General features: G+C 41.4%; 1 protein-coding gene across 9 annotated transcripts in view; it reads left to right on the top strand.

The window, feature by feature from the left end:
* Positions 1–22,441, top strand: part of NRF1 (nuclear respiratory factor 1) — a 153,006-nt gene that overhangs the window by 34,997 nt on the left and 95,568 nt on the right. For 5 of the 9 annotated variants that reach the window (XM_010378768.2, XM_030931839.1, XM_030931844.1 and 2 more), the window contains one exon: positions 12,974–13,205. In XM_010378768.2, the coding sequence (XP_010377070.1) occupies positions 12,983–13,205 (223 nt within the window). In that variant the 5' untranslated portion in view covers positions 12,974–12,982. The remainder of the gene's footprint in view (positions 1–12,973; positions 13,206–22,441) is intronic. The other 4 variants (XM_010378769.2, XM_030931842.1, XM_030931841.1 and 1 more) reach the window with 1 other exon arrangement.

Below are 22,441 nucleotides of genomic sequence, written 5' to 3'. Positions count from 1 at the left end.
CTGTCCCTTCAACATCTCTTTGCTGTCCCCGTTGTCTTTGTACATGGAATAATAAGTTACACTTATATAGCACTCACTGTATACCATGTCCCCTTAAGCCCTTTTTCAAATAGTAACTCATTTTGTCCCCAGTAATTCTATGAAGTAGATTCTGTCGTTTTCCTTCATTTGACAGATGCTACAACTAAGACATAGAAAAAGTCAAATGAAACTTCTCCAAGTTGCTAGTAAGGGGCAGAGGAGGAAATGGAATGCAGTATTCTGGTTCCATAGTCTGTACCACCCTGCTGGAGAAGTGAGGATGTGTTTAAGGAGGCATGAGGTAGAATGGAAACGAGACTCTCTAGACAGTTGTACATGCTGAGTCCAGTTGTATAATAAGAAAAAAGAATGGTAACTCTAAATCACTCTTTCCCATGCTGGAAATGATATCCATTACCCACCATTGATTTTCAGTAGGTCTGTGCAGTCCGCTAGGGAGTTAGAATGATAGATAAAGGTCAAAGGTACCATTGCTGCCACATTTTCTTTGGTTTCCAAAAACCTGATCTAGTCATCAAGTAATATGACAAATCCTTTTCTGTTTGTCAATGTTATTTCTATAAAGAGACAATATAGTGCTATGATGTTGATTTTGAGGTTTGCAGGAATGTTAGACTTAAAGAGTAGGTGAGATAGACTCACAAACACAAGTTTGTGTTGATGTCGCCTACTTTCCTGTCTATGCTACCTTCTCACTTCTAAGTGTCCCATTTCTGTCTGTATGAAGCATTTTATTTTTATGTATTTATTTATTCTGAGATACAGTTTCACTTTGTCACCCAGGCTGGAGTGCAGTGGCATCATCTCGGCTCACTGCAGCCTCCGCCTCCGGGATTCAAATGATTCTCCTGCCTCAGCCTCCCGAGTAGCTGGGACTACAGGCGTGCACCACCACACCCGGTTAATTTTTGTATTGTTGGTAGAGACAGGGTTTCACCATGTTGGCCAGGCTGGTCTTGAACTTCTGACCTCACGTGATCCACCTGCCTCCCAAGGTGCTAGGATTACGGGCATGAGCCACTGCACCAGGCCTCTGAGACATTTTACACTCTATAACTTAGCATCTTTTTAATGATTTGTTAAATTTGAGATTCATCGGTGTCTGAAAGCAGAAACTCTAATTGTAATCTTGTAAAAATGGGCTCCATTTTTTATATCACTTCTTTATTGAGGGTATGAAAAGCCGAGATTGCTGCTTACCAGCACCGTATGAGTAATTTTTGAAGCAGGTATGTGTTTTCTTCTTTTTGTATTAATCGGGGCCTAGAAAACCATGTGTAGCATTTCAGAGAATTTAATTCTGGGAATTGGGTACACAGGTGTTACAAGATGAAAGAGCACAAAAGACACTGAGGTAATCCAGATCGGAAGCACTGCCGCCCCTGGGTTTGGGGGAACAGAAGAGAAGAACCTGGAAGCTCAGAGAGGTCCTCCTGCAGGTGTAATCTGATCTCCGAGTGGAATGCCATTCAGCTGGTACTCAACCACCAGGAGAGAAGGGGCACAGCTGGAGTTGGGAGGTGCAACCCTCCTCTTGCTGGATCAATGCTGATATTATAGCAATGAAAACGGCAAAGAAATCCCTTCTTCTCTTCCCTTTCAGTCTCCCTAGGCAAAACCTAACAGGATACTGGAAGGAAAGTCTGGAAAACATGGTTGGCAAGCTCAGCCCCAGAGGAATAGTACAACTCGGACCAGAATAGAAGACAGGGCTTGGAAGTGAGAGAGAGAGAGAGAGAGAAACAGCCAGCACAGCCTTATAGGAGAATTACAGAAACTGTAACTGCCTGGGTGTAGCTTTAGTAATTAAAATGTGCAGCTGATTACCCACAATCATTTATTCAAGAGCACGTTATGATAGATCTATTCATAGAGACTTTATGGACCCAAGCCCTGACTGCAGTGAGCTTACAGTATTTTGTTTTTTTCTTTTGAGACGGAGTCTCGCCCTGTCACCCAGGCTGGAGTAGTGGCGCGATCTCGGCTCACTGCAACCTCCGCCTCCCGGGTTCAAGCGATTCTCCTGCCTCAGCCTCCCGAGTAGCTGGGATTACAATCATGTGCCACCATGCCCAGCTAATTTTTTGTATCTTTAGTAGAGATGGGGTTTCACCATGTTGGCCCAGCTGACTCCAGACCTTGTGATCCGCCCACCTCGGCCTCTCGGGATTACAGGCACGAGCCACCACGCCCGGCGCTTACAGTATTTTCATAAAATCATCTACTCATCCCTAAGTCATTATGAAGTTGTGTGGTAAAGCTTTTTTTTCTTTTTTTCCTTTTTTTTTTTTTTTTTTTTTTTGAGATGGAGCCTCACTGTGTTGCCTAGGCTGGAGTGGCTCACTGCAACCTCCACCTCCCAGGTTTAAGCGATTCTCCTGCCTCAGCCTCCCAAGTAGCTGGAATTAAAGGCAAGCGGCACCACGCCTGGCTAATTTTTGTATTTTTAGTAGAGATAGGGTTAACCAGGCTGGTCTCGAACCTCAGACCTCGTGATCCCCAGCCTTGGCCTCCCAAAGTGCTGGGATTACAGGCGTGGGCCACCATGCCTGGCCTAAAGCTTGTTTTTCTTAAGCGTTATATAAAAGCATTAACTGGATTATTGTGTTATTAAGTTAACTGGATTATTAAAGTTAACTGGATTATTGTGTTATTAATATTAAGGAATATTTACAAAGTTAACCTATTGGTATGAAAAATATTTGATTAGTCATACAATTTTGTTAGTTTTAGATGCCCCAAATTAGAAGTTAGTCTTACCCAAGGCAAGGCTACTTCTAAACTTGAACTGTGTTCTCAGTTCTTGAAGTAAGGAGCTTTATCTAGTGACAGTTTGCTCTAGCATGTCGTTTAATTTTAATTTTCCTTTTTTTTTCCTTTTTTTTTTTTTTTTTTTTTTTTTGAGACGGAGTCTCGCTCTGTCGCCCAGGCTGGAGTGCCGGATCTCAGCCCACTGCAAGCTCCGCCTCCCGGGTTTACGCCATTCTCCTGCCTCAGCCTCCCGAGTAGCTGGGACTACAGGCGCCCGCCACCTCGTCCGGCTAGTTTTTTGTATTTTTTAGTAGAGACAGGGTTTCACCGTGTTAGCCAGGATGGTCTCGATCTCCTGAACCAGTGATCCGCCCGTCTCGGCCTCCTAAAGTGCTGGGATTACAGGCTGGAGCCACCGCACCCGGCCATAATTTTAATTTTCAAAAGGATGAATTTGGAAGACTACTGTATCATAGCTATTTGTTTTTAAAGCTCATTTTGTTAAAAGTGGAAATAATAAAAGATCAAATAGAAGGACTTACAATAAAAATCAATAGTCTTTTGCCATTCTTTCCCTATCTCCAGTCCCACTTTTCAGAGACAATTAACTGTTTTTTGTTTATAGTTTGTTTTTAGTATCATCAAACAGTAATGCCTCCATAACTCTAAATAATATGTCTATACCACTATTTCTTGATTTATCAAATGGGCATTATTGACTTTCTTTTTTTTTTTTTTTTTTTTTTTTCTTTTTTTTGAGACGGAGTCTCACTCTGTCGCCCAGGCTGGAGTGCAGTGACTTAATCTCGACTCACTGCAAGCTCCACCTCCCGGGTTCACGCCTTTCCCCTGCCTCAGCCGCCCGAGTAGCTGGGACTACAGGCGCCCCCCACCACGCCCGGCTAATTTTTTTGTATTTTTAGTAGAGACGGGGTTTCACGGTGTTAGCCAGGATGGTCTCTACCTCCTGACCTTGTGATCCGCCCTGCCAGCCTCGGCCTCCCAAAGTGCTAGGATTACAGGCGTGAGCCACAGCGCCCGGGTTGACTTTCTTTTATGGAATATAAGGTACTTATTTTTTTGGTACTTTTTCTTTCGCTTCTGCTGTTGATAGTTACATTGTAATACTATTTCCATCTCCTCCTGATAGTGTCTCCTGACTCCATCACCATGTAAGGATAGGATATTAATACTCTAGTCATTCTTTCACCTCTCTGCCCCTTTCCCGCCTCCAAATTTCTGTCAGCCTTATCTTTGCTTTTTCATTGTCATGGTTCATAACTTTTACCTTCTGTTTTGTCTTGTATTTCATTTTCTGTATTTTGGTCTGTAGTTGGAGTCTGGAGATGGGACTACATATACAACTATAGCTTCATTTTTTTTTTTTTTCCAACTGTGGAGCCAGCCCAGTGGTGTGGGAGGATAATTTTTTTCTCTCCATGTCAGATATCATCACTCATACACTCTTTGAAAGAGAATTATCCTGGGTCAAATGGATTCTTCTTTTCTTATGTTCAATTTTTACTCAGAATTAAGGCACATTTTACTTTGCTTCTATTTTCACTCTGACTTGAGCTGTGGAATTGTTTTTAATTTTTACTGCTGTGGTGAGATTTCCATCCATTACCTTAGTATCCCCCAGAGAAGCAAACCCTATAGTTGACTTTAGGCTTCTTTAGGCTTCTTGAAAAAGGGTAAAATTTCTATCCTAGTTATGCAGTTTATATTCTGGATATGTCCAAGAATGTAAGTTGAGCCTGCCTAGGTTTTTTTTTCCCCTGCGTTTGGACTGTAGACGGAGGGTAGGTGTCAGATTTTCCCTTAGGCAGTTCTTGTGGTTTCTCTTTTGATATGATAATGCTATTGATTAGACTAATGCTTTCTTTTACATTTAGTTACACTTTGATTAGATTTCCTGGCCTGCTCTTCTTTCTGCTTTGATTTTTAAAATACTCTACACTTAATCTCATCTATTATGTGTGGATTAGACTAAAATTAACTCCTTTGGACATTTCCTTCAAATTCCAGTAGCTCTTTAGGTATTACTGACTACAAGTACCAGGGTGCTCTGGACCAAGACAATCTTTTTCTGTGTTTTCTTCCACTAACCCACCTATACTGGCCTAGAGAGACAAAAGTAGGAACTCTTCTGTACCAGATTACACCTTCCCCAACCTCTTGTAGTTTATATAATAAAGAAGGACTTCTTAATTTAATTTTTTTTTAAGAGACAGGGTCTCACTCTGTCACTCACACAGAGTGCAGTGGTGCAATCTTGGCTCACTGAAGCCTTGTCCTTCCAGGCTCAAGCAATCCTCTTGCCTTAGCCTCCTGAGTAGCTGGGCTATAGGCACGTGCCATCGTGCCCAGCTAATTTTTCATTTTTTGTAAAGACGGGGTCTCCCTACATTGCCCAGGCTTGTCTCGAACTCCTGGACGTAAGTGATCCTCCCACCTCGGCCTCCCAAAGTGCTGGGATTACAAGTGTGAGCCGCTGTGTCTGGCCAAGAAGGATCTTTAGATATAGGATATATTGCACCCCAGGTAATGATGCAGGGTAAGAAAGGTTTTAGTAAAATTGTTACCATGTTAAGTTATTGTTTGGGGGAATTTTTTTCTTTTTTCTTTTTTTTTTAAATGAAGTATTGACTAATCTGCTGAACACCACTGGCTCTGGGTGATATATATGCTGTTTTATTTGAATGTGGTATTGGGTCACAGGTCATTATGTGTTGCCAGCGCTTTCATCTTACTTTTTATATCAGTTCAGAGGAATCACTCTCAGGTCCATCTGCTGCCTCTTCATTTTGTGCACTGTTTTGTGAAATTATGCTAGGGGCCTTGGTTTCCTATAGTTTCCCTTATTTTATGTCTAGGAGAACAGTATTTCAGTTGCTGGAGTTAACATAGGGCTTTTTTAGATGCCTGATTCAGTCTCTTACACACAGTTAAGAAAACTATCCTCAGAGATGACTGTCTAATTTAGAAATGAAGAAATTGAGGCCCAGTGCTTGTGAGACTAGTCAAGGAATGAGTCAAGAAGGATAGAATCAGGAAGACACAGAGATTCTGGCATCATCATCATCATTAATGTCAGGCACTTACTGCTGGTCACTGTGTTCCTGACTTTATTTGGATTATCTCATTTAATCCTCATATCATCCTTTTAAGAATAGGTAGTCATTTTTTTTTTTTATTAGAAAAAAAAGATAGAGTCCGGGCGCGGTGGCTCAAGCCTGTAATCCCAGCACTTTGGGAGGCCGAGACGGGTGGATCACGAGGTCAGGAGATCGAGACCATCCTGGCTAATACCGTGAAACCCCGTCTCTACTAAAAAATACAAAGAACTAGCTGGGCGAGGTGGCGGGCGCCTGTAGTCCCAGCTACTCGGGAGGCTGAGGCAGGAGAATGGCGTAAACCCGGGAGGCGGAGCTTGCAGTGAGCTGAGATCCGGCCACTGCACTCCAGCCTGGGCAACAGAGCGAGACTCTGTCTCAAAAAAAAAAAAGAAAAAGAAAAAGGAAAAAAAAAGATAGTATTGTAGCTTAGAGATTAAGTAACTTGTCCAGGGGTTCTGGATATCTTGGTGATAGACTGTGCTGTTTTATAAAATGGAGAATATTTAATATGTTTTTACCTATTGACAGTTCGCATCACTTCAACTATCCAGGGAATCTAACTCCTCATGGAGAAATGCTAAAATGCTTCACTAAATTGACTTGGGAGAGTGGGGTCTGATGATGTCCAGCAATATGTCATATGACATATCAGTCATACCTGGCATTAACCAGGCTGCTTCCTTTATGATTTTATGGAAACACTGTATCATTCATAAGTATCCCATTCTAGTTAAAAGAAGTCAGAAATACCTTTGCCTTTGCTTTTCACAGAGTGTACTGAATAAAAATGGTTAGAGAGGCCGGGCGTGATGGCTCATGCCTGTAATCCCAGCACTTTGGGAGACTGAGGTAGGTGGATCACCTGAGGTCAAGAGTTCGAGACCAGCCTGGCCAATATGGTAAAACCCCAGTCTCTGCTAAAAATACAAAAATCAGCTGGGCTTGGTGGTGCACCTGTAATCCTAGCTACTTGGGAGGCTGAGGCACGAGAATTGCTTGAACCCAGGTTGGTGGAGGTTGCAGTGAGCCAAGATCACACCACTGCTCTCCAGCCTGGGCAACAGAGTGAGACTCTGTCTCAAAAAAAAAAAAAAAAAAAAAATTGGTTAGAGAGGCCAAAGAATGGGATAGGGAGAGAGGTGGAAAGAGATGAGGCTCTAGGCAGAAATGGCAAGCCTGCGAAGCAGACAGCCCTATTGATTCATGCTGTGAACTGCATTCTGGAGCAAATAATTGAAATCCATTATGCCAAGTGCATAGCCTACAAATCCCTTTGAAAAGCAGTTAGGTGCCATCTAATCCCAAATCATTTAAAAATAATTTTGAAGTACCCAGAATTCTAAAATGCCCTAAGCAGTTTGTCTCAAAGAACAGTAAAATGGATGGAAAAATAGCATTTTTAATGGTATCTTTCTCTCATATATATTTAATTGTGTGACTTAGTGTGTGAAATTGTTTTAGATTAGTACAAATCTGGGGGCTAAGATATATTCCCTTGGATATTCTGAAACTCACATAAAACAGGATATGGAAGGGTAGCTTATCAGGTAGCTTAAACATTCTTTTCTAATTTTGCCATAATATCAGACTTTGGAAAAAGTTGCAAGAATTGTACAAAGAATTCTCATGTATCCTTTACCCAGATTTTCCAAATGTTCACATTTTACCATGTTTTCAAAGACCTCAGAAAACTGAAAATTTGGTTATCTACATAGAAACAAATCACCTAAAGAATAAAGACATAGCAGGATTAGTTTAAGAGAGCAGTTACTCAGAGGAACAAAGGATTTTAGAATCAAAAGATCTCAAGATGGAGAAAGGCTTCTATAATAGAGTAGGACAAAATAAGATAAATATTTTACATAAATAAATAATTACGTTCTTTTTACATGTAGCCATAGAGGTCATATTTCTATATCTATATGTTTGAGATTTTTTGGTAAACTCCAGATGTATAGTGCTATATACTGTTACATGATAGTCAAATTTTAAATGTGTGTATATGTTTGTGTGCGTTTGTATTAATACAAGTAGAGTACATTTGTATTAGTGTTACTGTACAACTAAAGCACTCAGCTTTTCAATATACATCAAAATTTGAAATATGTATGCCTTTTGACCCAGCAATTTACTTTCAAGAGTTTATTATTCTTAAAATAATTTATTTTTTAAAATAATCATCAAATAGTATACAAAATTTTTAATAAAGATAATACAGGCTGGTTATATTATTCTACTGTAAGATTAGTCACTTCTTTTTTTTAAATGTATTTTTATTTGTTTATTTATTTTTTTGCGACAGAGTCTTGCTCTGTCGCCCAGGCTAGAGTGCAGTGGTGCATCTCAGCTCGCTGCAAGCTCTGCCTCCCGGGTTCACGCCAATCTCATGCCTCAGCCTCCTGAGTAGCTGGGACTACAGGCGCCCGCCACCATGCTCAGCTAATTTTTTGTATTTTTTTAGTACAGATGGGGTTTCACCATGCTAGCCAGGATAGTCTTGATCTCCTGACCTCGTCATCTGCCTGCCTTGGCCTCCCAAAGTGCTGGGATTACAGGTGTGAGCCACTGCGCCCGGCTAGATTAGTCACTTCTTTGCACAGAAATTACACTGGTATATAGGGTGATTTTTGAAAGTTAGTTGTAAAATATACATAACAATAAATTTACCATCATAATCATTTTTAGGCATAAGGTTCAGTAGTGTTAAGTACATTCACACTGTTGTGCAGCCAATCTCCGGAAGTCTTTATCTTGCAGAACTGAAACTCTGTTCTCCCAGCCCCTGGCAACTACTAGTCTACTTTCTGTCTTTATGAATTTGACTACTCTAGGTGCCTCATATAAGTAGAATCATACAGTATTTGTTCTTTTTTGTGGCTGGCTCATTTCACTGAGCGGAATATCCTCGAGGTTGATCCATGTTGTAGCATGAGTCAGAATTTCCTTTTTTAAAAAACTGATTTTAAATAAGACTATTTTTTGGAGCAGTTTTAAGTTCACAGCAAAATTGAGTGGAAGATACAGATAATTCCCCTATACTTCTCTCCCTTACACTTGTACAGCTCCCCCACTATCAACATCCTGCACCAGAGTGGTACATTTGGTTCCAATTGTTGAGCCCACATTGGCACATAGTTATTACCCGAAGTCCATAGTTTACATTAGGGTTCCTTCATGGTATTTTACGTTCTATGTATTTGAACAAATGTATACCCATATCCACCATTATTTTGTCATATAGAGTAGTTTCACTGCCCTGAAAATCCTCTGTGCTCTGCCTGTTCATCCCTCACTTCCCCCTAATCCTTGGTAACCTCTAATCTTTTTACCATCCCCATAGTTTTGCTTTTCCAGAAGGCCATGTGATTGGAATCATAAGTGTATAGCGTTTTCATATTGGCTTTTTTCACTTAGCAATATGCATTTAAGCTTCTTCTACATTTTCTCATAGCTTGAAAGCTCATTTCTTTTTAGTGCTGAATGATATTCTATTGTCTGGATGTACCACAGTTTATCCATTCACCTACGGAAGGACATTTTGGTGCTTCCAAGTTTGGTCAATTATGAATAAAATTATAAACATCCATGTGCAGGTTTTTATGTGGATGTAAGTTTTCAACTCCCTTGGGTAAATACAAAGGAGTGTAATGGCTGGATTGTATGGTAAGAGTACGTTTACTTTTATAACAGACTGCCACACTGTCTTCCAAAGTGGCTGTACTATGTTGCATTCCCACCAGCAATGAATGAGAGTTCCTGTTGCTCCACATCCTCAACAGTGTTTGGTGTTGTCAATCTTTCGAGTTTTCGATATTTAAATAGATGCGTGGTGATATCTTGTTGTTTTAATTTGTAATTCTCCCATGACATATGATGTTGAGCATCTTTTCATATGCTTATGTACCATCTATATATCTTCTTTGGTAAGATCTCTTCAGGTGTTTTGCCTTTTTTTAATCGGGTTCATTTTCTTATTGTTGAGTTTTAAGAATTCCTTATTTTGGATAACAATCCTTCTGATTGATCTTTTACAAACATTTCCTCCCTATCTATATCCTGTCTTCTGATTCTTTTGGCAGTGTCTTTCACAGGGCAGAAGTTTCTTGTTTTAATGGAGTCCAGCTTATCGATTTTTGCTTTTATGGATTGTGCCTTTGGCATTATATCTTAAAAGTCATTGCCATACCCAAGGTCAACTAGATTTTCTCCTATGTTATCTTCTAGGAGTTTTATGGTTTTGCATTTTACATTTAGGTTTATGATCCATTTTGTATTAGTTCTTGTGAAGGGTGTAAGGTCTGTGTCTAGATTTCTTTTTTTTTTTTTTTTTTTGGTGTGTGATTGTTCACTTGTTCCAGCACCATTCATTGAAAAGACTAATTTTGCCAAACTAATGTATTGCCTTTGCTCCTTTCTCAGAGATCAGCTGGCTGTATTTATGTGGGTCTATTTCTGGACTCTCCCTTCTGTTACATTGGTCTATTTCTCTGTTGTTTCACCAATACCAGACTGTCTTGATTACTGTAGGTTTATGGTAAGTCTTAAAGTTGTGTGGTATCAGTCTTCTGATTGTGTTATTTCAATATTTTTTTTTGGCTGTTCTGGGTCTCTTGCCTCTCCATGTAAACTTTAGTGTCAGTTTGTTGATATCCACAAAATAACTTGCTGGGATTTTGATTGGGACAGTGTTGAATCTAGAGATGAGGTTGGAAGAACTGACATCTTGACAGTATTGTGTCTTTCTATCCATGAACATGGAATATCTCTATTTAGTTTTTATTTGATTACTTTCATCAGAGTTTTGTATTTGTTTTCATATACATCTTGTACATATTTTGTTAGATTTATACCTTACTCAGTATTTCACTTTTTGGTGGTACAAATGTAAATGGTATTGTGTTTTTAATTTAATTTCAGATTCCACTTATTCATTTCTAGTATCTAGAAAAACAATTAACCTTGTCCCTGCAACCTTGCTGTAATTACTTACTAGTTCCAGGAGTTTTTTTATTGATTATTTTGGATTTTCTACATCAACAACCATGTCATCCATGAAGAAAGACAGTTCTATTTCTTCCTTCCCAATCAGGGTACCCTTTATTTCTTTTTTAAAAATCTTATTGCATTGGTTAGGACTTCCAGTACAATGTTAAAAAGAAGTGGTGAGAGGCAATTTCCTTGTCTTCTTCCTGACCTTTTTTTTTGAGACAGAGTCCCGCCATTGCTGTGTCACCCAGGCTGGAGTGTGGTGTAGTGGCATGATCTCAGCTCACTGCAACCTCTACCTCCTAGGTTCAAGCAATTCTCCTGCCTCAGCCTCCTGAGTAGCTAGGATTACAGATGTGTACCACCACGCCTGGCTAATTTTTGTATTTTTAGTAGAGACAGTATATTTAGTATATTTTCCATGTTGGCCAGGCTGGTCCTGAACTCCTTACTTCAGGTGATCCACCTCCCTTGGCCTCCCAAAGTGCTGGGATTACAGGTGTGAGCCACCTCGCCCAGCCTTCTTCGTAATCTTAATGGGAAAGCTTCTAGTTTTTCACAACTAAGTATGATGTTAATAGTAGGTTTTTTGTAGCTGTTCTTTATCAGGTTGAGGAAATTCCCCTCTTTCTAATTAGCGTTTTCTTCCTTTCTAAGACTGAGTAATAGGTGGTACGTGTATACCACTTTTTTTTTTAACCCATGCATTCATCAATGGTCACTTGGGTTGCTTCCATGTTTTGGCTGTTGTGAATAAAGCTGCTATGAACATGGGTGTACAGATGTCTATTCAAGATCCTACTTTCAGTTTTTTCTGGGTATATATATCCAGAAGTGGAATAACTGGATCATGTGGTAGTTCTATTTTTGATTTTTTTTGAGGAACTAATATATAAAATTTTATATACAAGGACAAATTTTATACTGCATTGATGTTTATTTTATAACAGCAAAAACTTGGAAGCATATTTGATGAGCAGGTGACTGGTTATATAAATTATGACACATGGATATAATAAAGTATGCAGCTCTTTGAAAAAGATATGGTAGATCTGTATGTTTTGACATGCAACAATGTCCAGATATATTGTAATATGAAAAAGACAATATGTATAATATGAACCTGTTTTTATTTTAAATCTATGTATGTATGCTCCAAATTTATTTTTCAAAAATAATGAACTTCTGGGGTGGGGAGGAGTGGAGATTATAAGTGTGATAGAAGAGCCAACTTTTAAGTTTACTGCTTTATAAATTACTGTATCATTTTGGGGTTTAAAGGAAGCAGTTTTTTGTTTTTTTGAGGGGTAGGGAATTTGTTTGTTTTTGAGACCGAGTCTTGCTCTGTCGCCCAGGCTGGAGTACAATGGCACAACCTTGGCTCACTGCAACCTCTACTTCCCGGGTTCAAGCACTTCTCCTGCCTCAGCCTCCCAAGTAGCTGGGATTACAGGCGCCCGCCACCACGTCCGGCTAATTTTTTTGTATTTTTAATAGAGACAGGGTTTTGCCATGTTGGCCAGGCTGGTCTCAAACTCCTGACCTCAGGTGATCCACCTGCCTGGGCCTCTCAAAGTGCTGGGACTACAGGCACGTGCTGCCATGCCCTCAAGAAGCAGTTTTATAAGGAGAAAGACCAATTTGAATTTTTGGGAAAAAAGTTGACTCTCACTTGTCTTTGACATACAGAGAAAATGTTAAGTATTTCACTTATTTACTAAGTGTTTTTATGTCCACAAGGTCAAATGCTAGTCACTGAGGTATCTTGAGTATCTTTTTATTGTTATATTTGAATGTCTTTTTATTATTAAGGGTATCTGTTGTTTTGTGATCTGAGGTATAAAATTAGTACAGCGAATTTCCATCAAAATGGTGTCACATAAGGAACACCACTCTGTCATTTTTATGTCACACTTGAGTGGTGCTTCCCATTTCCTATGACTTGGTATGGCATGGTAAGTAGCGAAATTGGAAGTTTGTCAAGGTTCCTCTGATCTTGAAGAAAATATCTCTTAGTTTAAGCATTGTGTTATATTACACACTGAATCCTGTTCTTTTTCTTTTTTGTCTGACAGTAGAACTTCATGGAGGAACACGGAGTGACCCAAACCGAACATATGGCTACCATAGAAGCACATGCGGTGGCCCAGCAAGTGCAGCAGGTCCATGTGGCTACTTACACTGAGCACAGTATGCTGAGTGCTGATGAAGACTCGCCTTCTTCTCCTGAGGACACCTCTTACGATGACTCAGATATACTCAACTCCACAGCAGCTGATGAGGTGACAGCTCATCTGGCTGCTGCAGGTAATGTTGTTTGGATTAGAAGCTCTTCTTTAATTTTTATTTATTTATTTATTTTAGAGACAGTGTCTTGCTCTGTTGCCCAGGCTGGAGTGCAGTGGCACAATCATGATTCACTGCAGCCTTGATATTCCGGGTTCAAGTGACCCTCCCATCGCAGTCAGCGTCCGGAGTCGCTGGGACTGCTGATGCGTACCACCACATCTGGCTCATTTTTGTATATTTTGTAGAGACAGAAATCTCACTGTGTTATGCAGACCGGCCTCAAACTCTTGGGCTCAGGTGTCCTTCTGCCTCGGACTCCTAAATTAGTGGGATTACAGGTGTGAGTTACCATGCCTGGCTTTTATCACAACTTTTTTAAGCCTTGCGGTTATAACTTGAGCCTGTGTTGTACTGAGGCTTGAGGTCTGGAATCACTTACTATCAGTGTTATGACTTTGGTTTTATTTTTTCATCTATTCTGCCTGTGTTTTGGCTTTAAACTGAAGCATTTATTCCAATTACATTAAACAATCACTGACACATATTTAGATTTAAATTTACCTTCTTTTCTATGTGCTTTCTCTTTGCCCTACCTGTTCTGTTTACTTTTCTCTTGGCGTTTTCTTTTGTAGTGATTGAAAATTTTCTATTTTTTCATTTCTTTTCTTGTTAGTTTGAAAGTTATAAGCTTTTACTATTATCAATACTTGTAGAAATTATAGCATACATCCTTTATTTATCAATGTCTTACGTTGACTAGGCTCAGTGGCTCACACCTGTAATCCCAGCACTTTGGGAGGCCAAGGTGGGAGGATCACTTTAGCCCAGGAGTTTGAGACCAGCCTGGGCAATGTAGTGCGATCCCATCTCTACCAAAAAAAAAAATTAGCTGGGTGTGGTGATGTGCTCCCTAGTCCCAACTACTTGGGAGGCTGTGGTGGGATGACTGATTGCTTGAGCCCAGGTGTTTGAGGGTGCAGTGAGCTATGATTACACCACTGCACTACAGCCTGAGTAACAGAGTGAGAGCCTTGTGTCCAGTTGAAAAAAAAAGGAAAAGCAAAAAGTTGTATGTACTTGAAACTTTTAACCTCTCTACAGGGATAATACAAATTTCTTAGAACACTTGCATTTCATGCGCCCATCCTATATGCTATTATTGTCCTTTGGTATACAGTTGGCTGTCTTTACTGTGGATTCCACATCTGCACATTCAACCAATTTTGAATCAAAAGTATTAGGAAAAAAAATTAAAAGTAACAATATAACAATTAAAAATAATACAAATAAAAGGCCAATACAACAACTATTTATATAGTATTTACATTGTATTAGGTATTATAATATTAGCATTAGTAACCTAGAGATGATACAGAAGGACATGCATAGGTTATGTGCAAATGCTACACCATTTTATTTCAGGGACTTGAGCATCTGCACATCAAGATGCTGGAACCAATTTCACGAGGGTTTGAAGGGACAACTGTATTTCAAACACCACAAGACAATTTTTTTTTTTTGAGATGGAGTCTCACCCTGTCACCCAGGCTGGAAGGCAGTGGCACAATCTTGGCTCACTGCAACCTCTGCCTCCTGGGTTGGAGCAACTCTCCTGTCTCAGCCTCCCAAGTAGCTGGATTACAGGTGTGTGCCACCACGCCCAGCTAATTTTTGTGTTTTTAGTAGAGATGGAGTTTCACCCTGTTGGCCAGGCGGGTCTTGAACTCCTGACCTCAGGTGATCCACCCACCTTGGCCTCCCAGAGTGCTGGGATTATAGGCTTGAGCCACCGCATTCAGCCAACAATATTTTTTTTTTTTTTTTTTGAGACAGAGTCTAGCTCTGTCGCCCAGGCTGGAGTGCAGTGACCGGATCTCAGCTCACTGCAAGCTCCGCCTCCCAGGTTCACGCCATTCTCCTGCCTCAGCATCCTGAGTAGCTGGGACTACAGGCACCCGCCACCTCGCCCGGCTAGTTGGTTGTATTTTTTAGTAGAGACGGGGTTTCACCGTGTTAGCCAGGATGGTCTCGATCTCCTGACCTCGTGATCCACCCGTCTCGGCCTCCCAAAGTGCTGGGATTACAGGCTTGAGCCACCGCGCCCGGCCAATATTTTTATTTAATAAATAATATTCATTTTTTTTTTCCTGCATCTCCAACTGGTCTCCTGAGATGGTTTTTCTTCCGCCTAAAAACACCATTTAGTATTTGCGTTAACATGGGTCTGCTAGTAGCAAGTTCTATTTTTGTTTGTCTATGAATGTTTTTACTTAAACTTCAACCTTGAAGGATGTTTTCACTGAGTATGGAATTCTAGCTTGGTGGTTATTCTTTCCTCATGTTGAAAGGTACTGTTCCACTGTCTTCTGGATTCCATTGTTGCTATTGAGAATTCAGCTATTTCATTCTAACTGCTAGTCTTTCAAAGATTATCTCCCACATAGCCTGCCCCCTCTCCCCACCCAACTGATTTTCCTCTTTAGTTTTTGTGATGTATTTGGCTCTGATTTCTATTTATTTATTCTGTTTAGGATTTTTTTGTACATCTTGACTACGTGGACCAATGTCATAAATTCTGGGACATTTTAGCCACTAGATTTTGCTTCTGCTGAGTTCCATCTCTTTTCATTCCATGGTTCCAGTTACTTATGTTAGTCTTCCTCACTTGTATGTCTCTTACTATCTGTTCTGTATGTATCATCTTTCTGTGTAGTTTCCTCTGTCTTTCAACTTGTGATTTTCTTCTTTAGTTATTGTATCAGTCCGTTTTCACGCTGCCGATAAGAGATACCCATGACTGGGAAGAAAGAGGTTTTAATGGACTTACAGTTCCACCTGGCCGGGGAGGCCTCACAATCATGGTGGAAGGCAAGGAAGAGCAAGTCACGTCTTGCATGGATGGCAGCAGGCAAAAAGAGAGAGAGCTTGTGCAGGGGAACTCCTCCTTTTAAAACCATCAGATCTTGTGAGACTTATTCACTATCACAAGAACAGCATGGGAAAGATCTGCCCCCATGATTCAATTACCTCCCACTTGGTCCTTCCCACAACATGTGGGAATTATGGGAGTACAATTCAAGATGAGGTTTGAGTGGGGACATAGAGCCAAACCATATCATTCTGCCCCTGGCGCCTCCTAAATTTCATGTCCTCACATTTCAAAACCAATCATGCCTTCCCAACAGTCCCCCAACGTCTTAACTCATTTCAGCATTAACTTAAAAGTCACAGTCAAAGTCTCATCTGAGACAAGGCAAGTCCCTTCTGCCTATGAGCCTGTAAAATCAAAAGCAAGTTAGTTACTTCCTAGATGGCAGTGGGGGTACAGGGATTGGATAAATACAGCCATTGCAAATAGGAGAAATTGGCCAAACAAAAGGGCTACAGGCCCCATGCAAGTCCAGAATCCAGCAGGGCAGTCAAATCTTAAAGCTCCAAAATGATCTCCTTTGATTCCATGTCTCACATCCAGGTCATGCTGATGCAAGAGGTGGGGTCCCATGGTCTTGGACAGCTCTGCCCCCTGTAGCTTTGCAGGGTACAACCTCCCTCCCAGCTACTTTCATGGGCTGGTGTTGAGTGTGTGTGGCTTTTCCAGGCAAACAATGCAAGCTGTCGGTGGATCTACCGTTCTGGGGGCTGGAGGACAGTGGCCCTCTTCTCACAGCTCCACTAGGGACTCTGTGTGGGGTCTCCAATCCAACCCCACATTTCCCTTCCACACTGCCGTAGCAGAGGTTCTCCATGAGGGCCCCACCCCTGCAGCAAACTTCTGCCCTGGATATCCAGGCATTTTCATACATCTCTGAAATCCAGGCATAGGTTCCTAAACTCCAGTCCTTGACTTCTGTACACTTGCAGGCTCAACACCTTTGTGGAAGCTGCCAAGACTTGGGGCTTGCAGCCCCTGAAGCCATGGCCCGAGCTCTGTGTTGGCCCCTTTCAGCCACAGCTGAGCAGCTAGGATGCAAGGCACCAAGCCCCTAGGCTGCACGCAGCACAGGGGCCCTGGGCCCAGCCCTTGAAACCTCCTAGGTATCCAGGCCTGTGATGGGAGGGGCTGCCATGAAGACCTCTGACATGCTCTGGAGACATTTTTCCCATTGTCTTGGGGATTAACATTCATCTCCCTGTTACTTATGCAAATTTCTGCAGCCAGCTTGAATTTCTCCTCAGAAAATGGGATTTTCTTTTCTATTGCATTGTCAGGCTGCAAATTTTCTGAACTTTCGGGTTTTCTTTCCCTTATAAAACTGAATGCCTTTAACAGCACCCAAGTCACCTCTTGAATGCTTTGCTGCTTAGAAATTTCTTCTGCCAGATACCCTAAACCATCTCTCTCAAGTTCAAAGTTCCACATATCTCTAGGGCAGGGGCAAAATGCCACCAGTCTCTTTGCTGAAAATAACAAGAGTCACCTTTGTTCCAGTTCCCAACAAGTTTCTCATTTCCACCTGAGACCACATCAACCTGGACTTTATTGTCCATATCACTATCAGTATTTTGGGCAAAGCCATTCAACAAGTCTCTAGGAAGTTCCAAACTTTCCCACATTTTCCTGTCTTATACTGAGCCCTCCAAACTGTTTGAACCCCTGCCTGTTCCAAAGTCGCTTCCACATTTTTAGGTATCTTTTCAGCAGCACCCCATTCCTGGCACCAATTTACTGTATTAGTCCATTTTCACACTGCTGATAAAGACATACTCAAGACTGGGATGAAAAAGAGGTTTCATTGGACTCACAGATCTATGTGGCTGGGGAGACCTCACAATCATGGCAGAAGGCAAGGAGGAGCAAGTCATGTCTTACATGGATAACAGCAGGCAAAGAGTGAGAGAGCTTGTGCAGGAGAATTCCTCTTTTTTAAACCCCCAGATCTCATGAGACTTACTCACTATCACAAGAACAGCACTGGAAAGACTTGCCCTCCTGATTCAGTTACCTCCCACCAGGTTCCTCCCACAACATGTGGGAATTATGAGAGTACAATTCAAGATGAGATTTGGGCGGGGACATAGCCAAACCATATCAGCCGTGTTTAAGGTGCTTTTTTTATGTTTTTTCTTTGTTTTTTTCTTTATTTATTAAGGTGCTTTTAAATCTGTTCATTGACTTATTAATTTTGGTAATTGTTAGTAGTTTAACCAAAACTAACCGTTTTTTTCCCTCCAGTTTTAGAATTTCTAGTGTGTGTGTGTGTGTGTGTGTGTGTGTGTGTGTGTGTGTGTGTTTCCTCCCAGATTTTCACTGAACAGTTTCCAATAGTGGAAAAAAATTTCTTTTAAGCAAACAATTTTATAATTTACCTGGTAATTCTCTCTCAAGTCCCAATGAGTCTGTTTCTGTTACATGTTGTTAATGTCATTTCTTGTTCACGTTGGCTGTTTTCTTGGTGTACTGTTATATTTCAATGAATGCTGGATGCTGTGTATGGAAAATTATTTCTAGAAATAATTTGGGGTCTAGTATAATGTTATCTTCCTCTAGAGAGGATTTTTGTTTGCTTCTGCCAGATGCCTGAGGGCACTAGCAATCCTGGATCATCTTAATCCAATTTAAGGTTTTGAGATTTTCTGGGCTACTAAATTACTTAAAGTTGGGCTACATTTTATATCATTCACTTTCCTATTTACATTGAACATTTAGCACCATGGTGAAAAGACTTCATATAAACCATGCCTGAATGGGTATGGTATTAGATATTGATCTTAGAAGGTATTTAGAAAAGCTGGACAAGAAATTAATGATGAAGAGTGGCCAAAATACTACGTTTTGAATATATGCTGTATTTAAGAAGAGGAAGACAGATGCAATGACGAACACCCTTATTACTGTCAGTTACTGTCCACTGTGTATTACTGGAGTGGTGAATTTAAAAATAAGTCTTAGTGGCAAAACACATGAAATGTTTGTAAAATATGTTTTGTGAAATGCTCATGTGTTCCAGCAGAGGGCATCTTAACATCATGAATCCAGGTCCACTGCTTTTCTATGAAGGAAGATGCTTTTGAGACATGGCTTTGCTGTATTACTGTACTGCTTTGTCATAGTGTTAAGACCAGGAAAAGACTTTAATTTGACTCCTTTGTGTGGCACATGTGGAAAGTGAAACACAGCTGGTAGAAATGACTTACCATTTGATAATTTAATATTCAATTATTGAGGAATTATAATGTATAGTACATATATGTAGCCTAGGTAGATGCTATGAACAAGGCAGGCAAGAGTTTGCTTCTTAGGAGTGCAAAAGGCTTATTGGGGGAAGAAAAAGAATTTGTTTCTGAAGGAGCTTTCATCCAGTGGTGGGGGAGGGCTACCAATAATAAAGTAAAATAATTTGAGAAAGCATTGGATCTTCTGAATAAAATAATGAGGGAAGGTAATGGAGAGAGAAGGACAGCAGATTGCTGCTAGTTTGGGTGGTCTGGGAAGGCTTCTCTGAGGAGGCAGGTTGTGACTGACAGGCAGTTAGGTGTCAGCAAAGGGAAGTGCATTTCAGACTGAGAAACATTGAAAGCAAGGACTTGCAGATGGGAAATGGGAAGGAGGCCAGTGTGGTTGGAACCTTGTGAGGCAGGCATGAGTCAGACCACCCAGGGCCCAGGGGCTGTGTGTGGTAAGGAATTTGGAGAGGCAGCAGAGCACAGTGCTTACCTGCCCAGACTCTGGAATCAGGCTTCCTGGGTTGGAATCCCAACTCTACTTAACCAGCTTGGGAATTTTTCTGAGGAGCTAGTCTGTAGCATTCATCATATCTGAAAGGTGACCCAGAAAAGGTAAATGACCATTTACTATATTGTGTTGCCCCTCAGAAACACTTCTAATTCTCTGCAGCACAGACAGCCCCTGATTATTGTTGATTTTCAAGAAAAAAAAAGTCTATAAGTAGTGCAACTAAATGAGATCTTCAAGTAATAAAACAACAATATCTCAAGTTGGTTGACCTCTTTTAGTATCAACCACCAGTATGTTGGTTTTTGTTGTTGTTTTTTGAGACAGGGTTTCACTCTGTTGCCCAGACTGCAGTGCAGTGGTACAATCATGACTTACTGCAGCCTCAACCTCCTTGGACTCAGGTGATCCTCTCACCTCAGACTCCTGTACAGGTGCACACCACCATGCCCAGCTAATTTTTAAATTTTTTGCAGACATGCCATTTTGCCATGTTGCCCAGGGCTGGTCTTGAACTCCAATGTCCCGACCTGCAGGACAGTCGAACAGACCCTGGAAGGGGGAGTGGGAATGGAGGAGACAAGAAAACATGAGAAATGGAGACAAGACAAATAGCCTGATCAAGTCTTGTTTAATGGCGGCGGTGCAATGCCTTATATAGGCTGGCAGGGAAGAGGAAGGGCTCAGAGCAGGCGGGGAGGAGAATAATGAGAGACGTCACCAGGCGCATGCTCGGTAGACTTAGTCTTTCCCGGGCATGGGAGGTTAACTAAGCGCGGGCGGGAAAAGTTCGCGCGCGGGTAAAGTTGATGATGAAGAACCAGGAAGTGCGCCATCTTGTCTCCACAATGCAGAGCTTAAGCAACAGAGGCCGCGGCAATTTCCGGGCCTCACGGCTCTGGACAGGTCCTCCTTTTTTATATTATTAGTGACTAGAAGATAGTCCCTCGGGAACTGCGCCTGTCTTAGGTTGGAGTGACACATCTCTTCACTGGTACCCGTCATGGGATTAGGCAGTAGCTATGACGGCACTCCTGTCCTACGTTAGTGAGAGATGACACTCTCTTACCCGTCATTGGCTGTCCATTTCAGCGCACAGGGAAGGTGGTTTACGGCAAGCGTAAGTATGGACCACCGTGATCTTCTTGTTCAAGGCAATGATAATGGACCTGTATGGGTTTGGCTTGGATGGCCTCGATTTGTTGCTTAATGAATGTCATGAGCTTATTGAAGATTATAGGCCCCAAAGAGAGTAAGAGCAATAGGCAAAGCAGGGGGCCCAATAACGGTATAATATAGGGGAGGAGTCCATGGAACCCAGTCCAAAACAGGTTATCAGTCATTTCTTTTCGTCGTTTTTCTAGGTCTTCTTGTAGACGCTTGATTTTATCTCTGACGATCCCGGACTTGTTGGCGTAGAAACAGCACTTTTCCTGTAGAGCTAAGCAGATACCTCCCTGTTCGGCAGTTAATAAATCGAGGCCTCTCCTATTTTGGAGCACTACCTCTGCCAGGCAATCTACTTGATCTTGTAGATCCTGTATAGTACTTGAGATGGCCTGCATATCTGAGATCAATTGGCGAGACAATTTGGTGTATTGAGTAACAGAGACCCCTAGGCTTGAAACCCCAGTTGTTACGGCAGTAGTGATGCCTAGTCCTACAAGTAAGGGGATAAATTGTATTGCCCTTATGGCTCTTCCCAAAAAGTGATTTATAGCTGGAATAGGTACAGGTTCATCTCCAGGGATAATGTCTATATCTGGCAGAAGAGTGGCTAGGATACAAAGTCCTGTCCAGTTTGTGGGCAAATATGTATATGCTCTATTGTTGCCGCATATAAAAACTGAACTGTTCGGGGCACACAGCGAATGAGAAACATTAGTGATAATAGAGCAATTAGTAAACTCAGCTATGCCTACGTCAATGTCGTAGGAATTGTTGAGAAGCTGAGAGTAGATGCAAGAGGAGTTCGAGAATTCGAGGGGCTGTACTCGAAGGGGAGGAATGATGGCGCAGGAAGTATTGGGTGTATAACTTGAGTCATTACTGGGTATGGCAAGAGGAACAGGATCTCCCAATGGTAAGCACAGCCAGCAATCATTGGCTAGACCAGAGTTGGAATTATTGAGCAGACTATGTGTAACAGTGAGGAGGTCAAAAGTCTGGGCATCAATTTTTTCTCTCCCTCGAGTTTTGGGCAAGGCCAAGGGGTGGTAGTAAATTTCCGGGTACAAGGACCTTTGCAACTCCTCAAGTTTTTTGTGTACCATAATTTCTCGGGCCTTGTCTTGTGGTCCTCCTCCATCAGAGATATGAAGAGGGGGGCGAATATTCCAGCAGACAGGCTGTCCTACCGTTCCAGTACAGCCAGCTGATATAATGTTGTTGGTATTTCCTAATACTGTAGGGACATTGCTGGCCCCTATAGTAGGGGTTCTAGATCTTGTTAAGATAGCAGTATAGTATGTTTTACCGCCAGAGGTACATTTTTGATAAGCGGTGAAACAGGAGCTGTGTATAGAGTCCCAAAATGTGGTACAAGGGCAGGTTATGTTATCCCCTCCACTAGATATTCTTG

The sequence above is a fragment of the Rhinopithecus roxellana genome, chromosome 6 (assembly GCF_007565055.1).
Source record: "Rhinopithecus roxellana isolate Shanxi Qingling chromosome 6, ASM756505v1, whole genome shotgun sequence".
NCBI classification, from domain to species: Eukaryota; Metazoa; Chordata; class Mammalia; order Primates; family Cercopithecidae; genus Rhinopithecus; species Rhinopithecus roxellana.
This window is presented reverse-complemented; position numbering and strand designations above follow the sequence as displayed.